This window comes from Amphiura filiformis, chromosome 3 (assembly GCF_039555335.1).
Source record: "Amphiura filiformis chromosome 3, Afil_fr2py, whole genome shotgun sequence".
Classification (NCBI taxonomy): Eukaryota; Metazoa; Echinodermata; class Ophiuroidea; order Amphilepidida; family Amphiuridae; genus Amphiura; species Amphiura filiformis.
In genome coordinates this window covers 33,617,818-33,631,428 of record NC_092630.1, presented here as the reverse complement: position 1 = coordinate 33,631,428, position 13,611 = coordinate 33,617,818, and the positions used below count along the sequence as shown (strand labels likewise).

General features: G+C 38.1%; 1 protein-coding gene and 1 long non-coding RNA gene across 2 annotated transcripts; one reads left to right on the top strand and one right to left on the bottom strand.

Moving 5' to 3' along the window:
- The first annotated feature begins 944 nt into the window (after positions 1–944).
- On the top strand, positions 945–8,817 carry LOC140148398 (uncharacterized). The gene is made up of 7 exons (XM_072170326.1): positions 945–1,082; positions 4,116–4,294; positions 4,896–5,052; positions 5,248–5,382; positions 6,057–6,264; positions 6,447–6,560; positions 7,019–8,817. Exons 2-7 carry the CDS (start codon positions 4,121–4,123, stop codon positions 7,173–7,175), a joined length of 945 nt encoding a protein of 314 aa, XP_072026427.1. The 5' UTR covers positions 945–1,082; positions 4,116–4,120; the 3' UTR covers positions 7,176–8,817.
- Positions 8,818–9,821: 1,004 nt separating this feature from the next.
- LOC140148397 (uncharacterized) lies at positions 9,822–13,391 on the bottom strand. The gene is made up of 3 exons (XR_011858483.1): positions 13,303–13,391; positions 11,156–11,350; positions 9,822–9,871 (listed from the first exon to the last, which is right to left on the bottom strand). It is a non-coding gene; the product is annotated as an uncharacterized lncRNA (long non-coding RNA).
- Between the last annotated feature and the right edge of the window lie 220 nt (positions 13,392–13,611).

Here is a 13,611-nt window from a genome sequence, read left to right as displayed (position 1 = left end):
CAGCACTATTTTTTTTTTTTAAATGATATTATCCTGTTTCGCCAAGTGAAACATGCCTTTATCCTAATCCTTTAGTCAAATCTAATATGCAATGAAAATCAAATTTTAATATTTGGTCACTTTTTAAAAATAAGGGCCAAAGACATGCGTTTTTAGGGCTCAAACATGTATTCTAATTTTCGAAAAACAACATTTTCTAATCTTTTTCATATCCAATTAAATTATCAAAAGTAATATAAACTATCAAAATTATGAGCATATACTCGAGATTTTGAATGCTTATACTTGTGCCTTAGATTTGTGTGATTACCATGGTAAGAAAACGTGCGTACAATTGCATGTTTTAGCACATTTTCCTCAAACTGCAAAATACTTTACTTTTATTGTTAGTTAGAATTAAAGGATTACAATTAAGCTATGTTTCATCTGGCAAAACAAGATAACATTTATTTTTTAATTCCAAAAAATTGAGTGCTACATTTTTCTGGAATCGGGAGTAGGATCAAGTAAAGCCAACCAATCTGGTGCTTGCTATAAATAAAATGCTTGGACGAAGATTTTGTCGTATAGGCCTATAAGCAGCGATAGAACCAGGCGATAGAATAACTGTCAGAGCAGAATTTGTCACAACAATTGGAATATTTATGCGAGGAACATGTATGAAGGGCGGGACATATTGCTGATTTTTAGAAAAGAACAATGTCGTGAAAGGGAATTCCGTCGTGCTATAGGGAGCCTATATAGAACGGGAGCTAACCATGCTAACGGGGATGTCCCACTCCCAGTTATGTAAAACACAAAGATCGTGGGCGTAAACCACAGGGCACTGTACTGGGGGCTCATTGTTGTTTACGCTTTTTACGCCAGGGTTCTGCATTTCCGTCATGTTATATTCATAGCCACGAGCGGGGGTTTCCCAGTTATGGACATGCAATAATGCACAATCATGCTTTAGCACAGGCGAGGTGGAGCTCTTGTTCATGTTCATGTTGGTTTACCATACAATTGCATGTTAGCACAAAGATAATAAGCATTGCATTTTGGAATACGTGTTAATCGGAATTGGAATACTAGTATACAAGGTAAGATTTAATATAGTAAGAACTGTATATAAAAAAATGTAATATTGCTTATGCTATTCCCGATGCTATTGCTTATGTCCGAGGAACAAACCCGTTCAGAGGTACCGCGAACACTAAATCGTGCAACCGAGTCCGCAGCTCGAATGGTAAAGTAAGATAGAAGTTCCGGGATCAGGTAAAAGTGTATTCGTTGGCCTACTTGCAGGAAAAATAATCTTTCGCACGGAACGCAAGATGAAACAGGCCTCTGATTCTGTGTAGGCCTACTTCATTTCAAGAGTATAGTGTATGAATAATGTATCTAAACATCGAGGTCAAGAATATAATTAGTAATGTATGTTTTTGGTAGTTTTTGCGCTGCTATAGAACTACGTGGATGTACGATATTACTAGTGGTGCATTAGCAATGGAGTCAACTTTAGATATGTGTAAAAGGGTCATGTTTTTGTAGCTTTTTTGGCATGTAGGCCTACATTTCAAGAATCGAATTTATATAGACATAATTTTATAAAGTTATTTATTCAATTATTCTTCTTATGCCAGTAGGTCTACTTCAGTGAGGATTGTTCAGAAATACTTTGATGAGACATTTTGAACTGGAAAATTAATCAACATTGGGTCCATTTCACGCCACTGCTATGCCCACACCACCAGTACTCCCTTAAAATAGCAACAACGCATACAGGTGTAATTATTTCCAAATGAATGGATGGGTTGATGTCCAATGAAATGTATTCATAAGAAAAAATGGAACAGGCCTACCTGTTCTACTATCTTTGCTACTATCTTAATGTACAACGCAATCGACCATCATCATTATGGGTATAGATATAACAAGTCTTTAACTTTTCAAGGCACCATAAAGTTGCCCATAGTTGATCAGATAGGCTTAAATGCAGGGCCGGATGTATCTTTTTGGGGCCCTGGGTCAGGCCAAAATTTGGAGGTCCCCAAACTCACTGTGAGGAAGGCATGTGCACCCAAGCAGCTAAGATTTGGTTTACGTATATAAGATCGACAGTGGCGGCGGATGCATTAAATATAAAGGGGCCGAGTATATTTTGTTTCGATTTTACGTGCGCAAAAAAATTAATTTCAGAATAATTTGGCCCAAAATGAAAGTGAAATTTGCTACTAGAATGGCTAGTGCTCGCGAAGCGTGCATAATTGTGCAATTTTACCCTATTTTGATATAAAAATTGTATTGTCCTGCATGTCTAGCATAACGTGTTTTTTTTCGTCAAGTAATATATTTTTGTAACTTTTAATGAGGTCTCTGCACCCCACGCTTTGCGTTTGAGACCTCGGCAGTCATCCGCCATTATACTTCAGTTTAATCATAAATAGAATTTTTATTGTTATTATTATTATCATCATTATTGCTATTTACGTGTTTATTTAATTTTATTTAATTATATATTTGTATTATATTCTAGTGTTATTACATGCTATAAAGACTTGCACTTGTAATTTTGCATTCAGTTGCAATAATACTTTTATATTATTGTCTTCAAAATATAATTAATTGATTGATTCCATTGTAATATTGCATTCCATTGTTATTTCTATTGTGTACCATGTATCTGTCTTATTGATTTTATTATATTGATTGATGATTCATGAATAAAATTGAATTGAAATTGAAATAAAATTGGATCGGGGCCCAAATACATCAAACAAAAATGGGCGGGGTGGTGTCACGCAAAGAGCTTTTAATAGAATAGAGTCGCAATAGATTATGTAATGCTTTGTTCGTTTGATGCCGATTAGAGTTTGCGACAGGCTATTCACAAAAGTGGTACCATTGTTTCGAACAAAGGGGTTCCGCCATTAAATTGGTCACTGATCCGGCATCATATCACAGGCGAGTATCAATAGGTGACCGCAATACAGTCATGTGTAAGGGCAGTCATGTGTAAAGTGGTACCATTGTTCTCACGTATCCCAAATACGTGCTTGTGTGGGTCTGAAGTCTATAAAGGAGACTTTAGCTGTTGATGCAATCATCTTTACCACCCACCTGACTTTAGGCGCTTCATTTAAATAAATTGAATGCTCTTACTGATCGATTACACATCAGAATGTATTAAGGCTGCCATGTCCACATATCTATATTACTCTATGGTAATATCGCTATTCGTATACATGTAAGTATAAGTATAGGCCTATAAAGGTTGTTTTAAACCAATTTCCATTTTATTTTATTTTAAGAAGGAGATTGGTATAGAAATAGTGGCATACACAAAGAGGGATTGGGGACTGCAGATTCACCCCCGTGAGAAGTTTTGCGAGGGGAGGAGGGAGGAAGAGGGGATTTGGAGAATGAGAGAGGGCTTGAGGAAGGGAGAAAGAGGAAGAAATGAAGAGATATAATAAAGACAAGTATATAAATAGAAATATAAGGAAAATGATGGGAATGAGAGAGAGGGAAGGTGAGAGGGGACAAGGAGAGCGAGGGAGTGATAAAGTGTAGGCCTAGAAAAGAATAAGTACAGAGAAGGGAACAGAAAGGAATGATGAATACATTTAATAATAATTATTAGGCCTAAATAATTACTAAACACATAACAACACTGGCCAGTCATTCGATGATGTCAATGCCTTTATTCGTTACGTAATTAAAACGCCCAGTCAGATGTATTTCACACCTGCCAAACACAGGTCACCCAATTTCGAAAACTGGACGTTGAATGTACACTCTCATGAATATTGATTGGCAACATTTTCCAATATGTCAGCGCTCTAATCGGAAACAATAGAACAATAGACCCTGCAGAGCGTTGGTCTATGCAATCATCTTTACCACCCACCTGACTTTAGGCGCTTCATGTAAATAAATTGAATGCTCTTGCTGATCGATTACACATCAACTAATGACACAGGTCCTATACCTTCATTTCATGTACTTGCATGGCTTTTATTTAATATTCCTCTAATAAGGAACGTTGCCCCTAAATTCATCAAATGCATTAGAGTTGTTGCTGTAGGTCTTATATTTAAGTGTATAACCTTTCTTTGCTTGCTATAATATAGACGTAATGGCTGAATCCAACCGAAGATCACGTAGGCTGCGGTATGCCACAATAGGAGCCACTCTAGGACGGTATAGGTCTTCTCTGAACACCCCCGATGTTGAGAACTGGTTACGTGAACGACAGCCAGATGATATAACCAATCAGCCTGAATTAAGTTCTCAGGATGGAAATACAACGGTAAACATGATCTGAAGTTAATTACTTGTAGTAGAGTTTGGTATAACTATAAGATCAGTATTATCTCGTAAATTTTACGTGCGGTTTTTTTTTCGGTGTGATTTCCGCTGAAAGTGAGAGATTTGTTGGGCATTGTTCATCTTGTACCGAAAAACGATGTGCTAAAACTGCTGATGCGTTTGTTGAAATGCCATGCAAAGCGCTAAAAAAAATCCTCAGCTCACCTTTGGAATGCTCTACCTGGTCCAATTACCTCTAACCAGAATCGGCTGAGCTTCAAACGGGAGGTGAACAACTATCTTGGCGCCAACCCATTAGCGCTATCATACCGATAGCAGCTGTTAATGCCTTGCGTAGTTCAGACATAAAAAAAAAACCACTGATGGTCTTCAATCGATTGATACCAAAATACAACTGCCAGATGGTTCTTACCTTCAGTGCTTGCACCATAAACCTAAAATATAAACGGAATGCGCTCATCAGTGAGGATTTCGGCTTTTCAAAACAAAACCTATACTCCCTCGAAATATTTATTTTGGTGCTCAGTTTTCAGTTTTGGACTTGGCTTAATTTGAGTTATTTTGTCATTTATACTTTATAGCAAGACGATTCCGAAGGATTGTTTTCTAGGTTTGATCGTATGGAAGAACTAAATCCTGGTATGTTTGACACCTTCTTGGAGCAGTTGACGAAGTGGGGTTTGAAAAAGTTGGCGACCAATTTGAAAAAGGAATGTCAAGATGCATGCAAAGACCAAGGTATTTTAAATGACAACAAGTGCAACTACGGCATTAAGATTGCATAATGTTTCTTGATTATTAAAATACTCATCAATTTTGAAAAAGAATATTCCTTTTGTGGTTGATAATATAATTTCGCTTTATATAAATTGCATGCTAGAATGATACGGCGGCAATGTACTTTTTGACAGTAACCATCCATATCATCAACAGAATGTGAATCTACCACTGTGCAGGAAAGCAAATCCCGAGCATCAAGCATCAAGTCAACTACCAGTGCCGACGGTGATGAGAACGTGGTTGTCACTATACCGGGTCAAAATAACGTGGTACACCTGCATATGCATAGTAAGCACGTTTATATTCTAAAAGTTATTTTTTGAATCTATACGTCAACCGTGTTAGAAACCTCTTGAGAATTGGAAACGTTACGTGGACGATACATTCTTGACAGATATAACCTATCCTGCAATACATCTCATTCGGTGACAACATTCGACAAGAACATTTCCGTGATGAAAATGAACAGAATTAAAAATAGCCAAGTTTATTTGAATAGTCCTTGCGAGTTTACTTTAACTATTTTATAAAGTTAACCAAATTAAGTTAAAGGGGCATTTCGTGATCCACAGCCTCATCCCCCCACTTTTCTAAAAAAAGTTGAGATTTTTATATCACTGTAAACCTCTGGCTACATAATGTTTATGTACAAAATATTTCTTGCAGATTAATTCGTTTAGCAAAGATATCGTGAAATTTGAATTTCGTTCTGGTGCACCAGAACGAAATTACAACGCATTGTCTATGGAGCAGTGTAATACACATAATCATGCATAACTCGCGAACGCAAAATCGGAATCAACTGAAATTTTGGGAATAGGTTTTTTCGTGGATATCTAATGAAAATGACATAAATAGAGGATGCTAGGATCACGAAATACTCCTTTAAGTTAAAAATATGCCACTATTCTTCCAACCGTTGCCACACAATCATTGATAGGTTGTATTGCCATGTTTAACAGATGCAGTAATACCAGCTGGCGACGAGGAACTACAAGAATCAAACAGAGAACCAAGAAGACGGGATCCTAATAGGGAACAACAAAGAGAACGTCAAAATGAAGAATCTCACCATGAACCAGACAATGAAAGGCGTGGAAGGAATTGTGGGAGAGATGGAGGAGGCTTCTTTGAACATGTTGAGCAAGATCCGTCGCTAGAACAGTACAAGTAAGATTTTCAACTAATTTCTGTATAAATATTGTTGGGTTCTTCTTCTAGTTTTTGCGAACAGAAGTCTTGTACAAAACAGTTGTGATAATGAAAGTCCTACTGATACACGAAAGTAAATGGTTCTTTTCCTTGAAAATATGAAACTGGATTAAAATTTGCATTTATGTCTTATCTTACAGGCCTTTAACTAAAATAGCAGAAAAGAGGCTCAAGAACTCTGTTAGAGGAGCATACAAAGTAACAGACTTAGCTGATCACAGTGACGGAACAAAGGAATGTCTTCTAAGTTTTAAGTAAGTGTGTGTTTGTTTGGAAAACTTTAAAACAAAGACCTATGAATACTTGTACCTAAAATGTGAGAACTACTACACAATAGCCAAACACTGCAAAAATCGCTGGAAATAGGATTCGGCAAACTGTATATTCATTCAATATTCTATCAACTAATCAATGTTATTCCACATCTTTATATAAAAAATAGATTAGAAAATGAAAATGAAAAAAAAAAGATAGCAGCGATGGTTTACTGTGATATATAGCCTATAGGTGTACGCTTCATATTCAAGTCCCCGAGTGTTTCTTATAAAATTATGGTGTGTCTTGGGTCACAGTGCATGTGGTCAGCAAATTCTTCCTCTAAAGTGTGCTGAGGCTTGTGAATTTATGCTTTAGCGCACTTCATATTATATTGCGGTTTTCGTTTGTCGTAGGAAAACACCACTATACAATTTGTCTTGTTTTTTTCTTTCAGAGCTCCAAGTATCATTTTACACCGTCGTGTCTTTCGTAACAATGAAGGTTATGCGTTTAATAAAGGCGGGGAAACGTACTTATGTGTTTCGACACTGGTGAGATCATTGGATACAGGGCGTGAGAAAAAGGATGGTGAAAAAGAGGCTGCCCAATAAGAATATGTGTGGATCCGATCAAAATAAGGAATTAGCGAAATATTTTTATTGCAAGAAATGACATAGGTCCTCAAAATTGTGTTGAACGTTTTAAGGTTGGGCTTAACCCTGTATTATGGAAACATGTCTGTTAAATTGTAGGTTTTAAGTATTATTAAAGTATAAATATTTAGAATGGCAAAGACCTCTCAAGTATTCTCAATTGTCTAGTCCAACATCCACTAGTCACTAATCACCATTACTGCCACCACCAAGGCAACAAGGAATCTAATACCTATCAAGTATTCTCAATTGTCTAGTCCAACATCCAGTAGTCACTAATCACCATTACTGTCACCACCAAGGCAACAAGGAGTCTAATACCTATCAAGTATTCTCAATATTATTGTCTAGTCCAACATCCAGTAGTCACTAATCACCATTACTGTCACCACCAAGGCAACAAGGAGTCTAATACCTATCAAGTATTCTCAATTGTCTTTTCAAACACCCAGTAGTCACAAATCACCATTGGCTACCATTACTGCTACCACCAAGGCCACAATGAATATAATACCTCTCAAGTATTCTCTATTATTTATTTTATTTTATTCATCTGGCAATTAACAACAAAATTGAGACAAAACAACAAATTGGGTCTACTGAGCTGCCGGGGAACACTGAAAGCACAAAAGAGCACTGTCACCACAAGGCGCAGCGCTCCCAACTCAGCAGACCACACACATACAAATCATATTGGAAAAAAATACAAAAAGGCATCAACATCTATTCCAACATCCAGTAGTCACTAATCACCATTACTGTCACCACCAAGGCAACAAGGAATATAATACCTCTCAAGTATTCTCAATTGTCTAGTCCAACATCCAGTAGTCACTAATCACCATTACTGTCACCATCAAGGCAACAAGGAGTATAATACCTCTCAAGTAATCTCAATTGTTTATACCAACATCCACTAGTCACTAATCACCATTACTGTCACCACCAAGGCAACAAGGAATCTACTACCTCTCAAGTATTCTCAATTGTCTGTTCAAACATCCAGTAGTCACAAATCACCATTACTGTCACCACCAAGGCAACAAGGAATCTAATACCTCTCAAGTATTCTCAATTGTCTAGTCCAACATCCACTAGTCACTAATCACCATTACTGTCACCACCAAGGCAACGAGGAATCTAATACCTCTCAAGTATTCTCAATTGTCTATTCAAACATCCAGTAGTCACTAATCACCATTACTGTCAACACCAAGGCAACAAGGAATCTAGTACCTGTAAAGTATTCTCAATTGTCTATTCAAACATCCAGTAGTCACTGAAAAGGTCTTAGTAATAGGAAACTTTCTGTTCTGTCGCCATTTTCTGCAATTACTTTTCGCACCAACCTTCCTATTATTCGCTACTAAACCATTCATGGGTGGTGGTAAGTTGACAGTGACGTCAGACGCAAGCTAGTCTTTTTAATTCGGTCTTTGATTATAGCACTAATTGATATAAATCAAATACATAAATTTATAGAATTTCTATTGACATCTATTTATATTATCATTAGATTATACAATCAGTGTCAGTAACATGAAGTCTGTCGATGTATATTTTTGCAATAAATTACTATTTCTTTACGCATTTGTTGTTTCAAATGTGAAGTTATTGTGTTTTGCAATTGGCAGACTGTCAGTTGTATAAAGTTCATGACTTTTTGGTTCTAGATGTGGGAGAAAAATCGTCGGAATCATGTGAGTTACAGAATCCCATGTTTGGAATCATACGAGAGTATCATTTGCTTCAGCTAAAAATAACAACATTGTAGACTTGAGATGCTCTATTCCAAAGGACAGAATAACCAGCATCCCATGATTAGTATCTACCTTCACAAGTGATATATTCTGTATAGCGTATGAAATTGGACACTTTGAGAGGTAATATTACAGAAATACGATAACCATATAGTAATGTTTTAAAACGTCATTTCCTTTTCTGAATCACATTGTCCATTTCAACCAGGTTGTCATTTCTATCCGTTTTGAACATGTAAAGTATGTTGTAAGGCAGGCGCTCAAATGAAGTAGGCTACATTCACATAGTCTTAGCTTGATATAGAACATGCCGGCGACAGAATGTATTAATTAAGAAATACATTGACTGTTTCGGCCGTAAACAATAAACATAGCCAATGACCACACGTCTTACAGGGAACTGTGACACACAATGGTGAGCAAGCTATAACATTGCTTCTCCTCATTTCGCCGGCGCTGGGGATTCATTATCCAAGGTATAAAGTCAGTGACACGGTTTATGTGTTGTCATAAACGTCAATGCCCCCAGAGATAGTAGAATTGGTCCAAAAACAACGTTAGAGATGACAACCTGGCTGAATTCTTATACAGCAAGCGGCCTTCAAGTAGACTTTTAAAAGTCAGATTTCACATCATCGTCATATTACCACGGGACCTCTAAAACGTGTGTATAGAGAATGTCCTTCGTGTAATCACTTGGACCTTTTCCATAAGCACTGCTGTTCATTTCACAATTCAAGGCACTGGCGGTGTCGTTCAAAAAATTGACAGAGTAACACTCTGCGTTTCGCCCACATAATCGAGTACAGTGTAGTATAGACGTAGAGGCAACGGATTTGAGGACGTAACCATGAAGTCGGCGACCGGACTCTTGAAGGTACTGAATAGGTTGACCTGAAAAAAGCAAAGGACACTCACACTATGTACAAATTTATTACATTTGGCAGCAGTAACAGCGGGAGTAACAGGTATACTTTTCTGATAAAAATTGCGACTCGGTCTTTGATGCCCAGTTACACTATTTTTACAGGTAGCTATAGCAATTATGAAACTGGCCAATTAAAGCCATATTATAACATTTGCTGAGGAGGACGCCCTCACTGATTTTTAAAATTAATTTTTACACGGTTATATTGTACTTTATTAAACCAATATACCCTGCAAACATCAAGACTCTAGGTGCTGTAGTTTTGTCAAAATCCGAGACTTTGAATAAAACGATGGAACCGATGGAATTATTAGTCGAACGCATACACGATGTTCATAACACACAGAACGTACACGGCGTGTGGGACGGTGATCTACACAACAAAGGGTCGTACCATAACATGACCGAAGGAGTGGTACGTATTGGCGACATTATGCGCTGGTAGTAGATTCCAATTTTCTTTGCTTTGCCGTAGTTGTTCGGCTCAAAAATAAAAGGGGATATATCAGACAGTAAAAACTAACATTTTATTGCAAAAAAAAAATGCTAATCTATTTTGTATGAAAATGTTATAATATGGCTTCAACAGAGGAAGATGTGACTAGTATAACCAGTGGTGAAATTTATGAACAAGGAGTAAAGGTCCGTTCATGCTACCACCACATTTGCGATGCGTTGCTTTGCGATGCGTTGCGTTGCCGCACTGCATCGTACTGCAAACTACTGCATTGCGATATCGCAATGAAGTTAAAGACATTTAAACTCGGAAATGCGACGAGTTGCGTTGAGTTGCGGCAAAAAGTAATCGATATATCGGCATCGCAAAGCAACGCATCACAAATGCGGTGGTAGTATGAACGGACCTTAAAAGCGTTGTTCGGGATCTTCAGATAGAAACAATTCAAAGCTATTCAACATCCTCCCCGCAGTATAATGTAGATTGCAATGTAGATGCGCCGGATATGTGTGACTCGTGTGTTGGATTTGTTGGCGTGTGTCAAATATCGGTATGATGGGGTGTGTGCGGGATATGAATTGTGTGTATGAGGGGTGTGTTTGTGAGATGTAGGGGTGTGGGGTGTGTTTGTGTGTTGTTCTTAAAAGAAATTTTTTAGGACTATATAGTCCCTTGCGTTCTTTACATAAATTCCATCTTGATGAGTTGTCATACGTCCACATAAAAACTACTGTATTTATTTTGGCAAACGACGAAACGTTTCAACGTTTCCGGTTTAGTCAATGATACTCACATCTGTATCTCTCACAAATGAAGCTTGTGCGGTGAGAACATGGGGCATCGTTAAAATGACTCCATGGTGCAGACTTTTTTGGTTTCATAACAGCGCAGTCTTCATTCCCCCCATAGTTGTTAGGCTCTCCATTATCCCACCATGGTATCTCGTGATGGCGTGTTTTATCATCTAATTCAATCCATGACCATACTCCTTTAGGAATAAGAAAAGTGCATGTATTTTGTTACATTATAGGATAATCGTTATTCTTAATGTCCGTTCATACTACCACCGCATTTGCGATGCGTTGCTTTGCGATGCCTAGACCCTCCCTCGGTCCATGGAGAACGAATGGTAATGTAGATTATTACATAGCATTAAAAATCAACCCAATCAGCGCTCATGGACTTTCGCGTTCAATTATAATACGAGTATATTTCTATATTGCTGCATGGTTGACTGTGTGTGTTATCAGTGGCGTCGATTTGTAGATGAAGAGGAATGGGTTTTTGGCATTGAAGAAAATAAGGGGGGGGGTTACAGCTGTTATTTAAATTATTATGTTTAAATGACCACTATACTAAAATATTGTATAGGATTCCAATTATATCATGCCTATTAACTAATAGGCCTACTACTTAGCAATTTATCAGCATGATGCTGGGTGTATACCGCGTCCCCATGTCGTTTTGGGCCGTCCCCTTATTCATTTCAACTGTTATTTAAATTATTATGTTTAAATGACCACTATACTAAAATATTGTATAGGATTCCAATTATATCATGCCTATTAACTAATAGGCCTACTATTAGCAATTTATCAGCATGATGCTGGGTGTATACCGCGTCCCCATGTCGTTTTGGGCCGTCCCCTTATTCATTTTTTTCATAGGGCATTATGTAATTATTTATTGTTACATTATCCAGAGATGAAACTGAACCGAGACTGGGGGCCAGTCTATGCGATGCCAATATAGCGATTACTTTTTGCCGCAACTCAACGCAACTCGTCGCATTTCCAAGTTAGTAGTTTGCAGTACGATGCAGTGCGGCAACGCACGGTATCGCAAAGTAACGCATCGAAAATGCGGTGGTAGTATGAACGGACCTTTTTTACCCCAAAAAATCATTAGACGTGTTCAGATGGGCTGAAAAAGTTTATCGGATGCTCGTGAATCTGACACCCCAAGTGCGTATCCAAGGTCAGAGTCTGTCCGAGCCCTCGAATTACCACTCGAGATTTCCCGACACCTCAAATGTTCGACCTCCATTTGGACACGACTATTGATATTAAATATTATTAGTTCTTACTCTTTGATAATCCCCTGTTTATTGTCACAACATTTATGAGCAGAGACTGCTAAAATAGGCTAAAAATGATAAATGAAATCGACCCGTGGACAACCTACACGTGAGCTGCGACATTTGTTCTAGCAAATTGAAAATGGCTGTAGCAGAGAGAAAAGACACTGAGGAGTGTAGTAGGAAGCACACATCCCTGCTTCCCTCCACTCCTGATTGGGAAGGCAGCTGAGGATGAAGGATATTATATATGATAATCTTGAGTAGCTTTGGTGGGCATCCAATTTTCTCGAGTAGTGTGAAGAGATCTTTCCTGCTAACTAGGTCGAATGCCTTTGTCAGGTCGATGAATGCAATGTAGAGCGATTATCTCTGCTCCCGACGTTTTTCTTGAAGTTGCCGTAAGGAGAATATCATGTGGATGGCCTTGTTCCTTTACTTCCCAAAAGAAGGTGTAATCTTGTTCTCTTAGACTTCCATCAGAGAGGATCCTTGTCTCCAGCAGTCCAGCAATGTCAACATTCAGTCTTTCAAGCTCGCGATTAATGATGTCTATCTTCCTTGCATCAACAGAGATCATCTGGGATGTCAGGACACGTGGTCCTGACGTTCCAGCTAGCTAAACGCAAGACTGGGTTGCAAACTCGATTGCGAAAAGAAGAACAAATAAAATTAGCTAGAATAATGGTGATAGAAAAGAATGACAGAGAAGAAAGAAAATTGAGCTGCGGAGGCAAAGGAAGCTCACACCCTCACTCTGGTAAAGAACCATCTCATCTCCGTAATCCCCACTCCTATGCCTTCTGATTCAACGACTTGTTGATTCAAAATACACATCAACACACTAACATGATCGTTCCTACCTTCTTGTTGTAAATCGTTGAAACCAATCCAAAAGTTGAAGTTATACTGCTGTACGGTTTTCTCTGCTAGGTATAACAGTTCCTCTTCCGTCTCAATGGAAACAAGATCTGCACCTATATTGAGACAATGCTCACGAGCATCTGTCCATCTCTTCTTTACATCAAAGACAATGATGTATCGATTGATGAATCTGACACCCCAAGTGCGTACCCAAGGTCAGAGTCTGCCCGAACCCTCGAATTACCATTCGAAATTTCCCGACCTCCGTTTGGACACGACTATTGATATTAAATATTATTAGTTCTTAC

Coding starts and splice junctions, on each gene's coding strand:
- LOC140148398 (XM_072170326.1), top strand. CDS start 4,121: ATGGCTGAATCCAACCGAAGATCACGTAGGCTGCGGTATGCCACAATA. Junction 4,295..4,895: donor CTCAGGATGGAAATACAACG/GTAAACATGATC, acceptor TATACTTTATAG/CAAGACGATTCCGAAGGATT. Junction 5,053..5,247: donor AGATGCATGCAAAGACCAAG/GTATTTTAAATG, acceptor TATCATCAACAG/AATGTGAATCTACCACTGTG.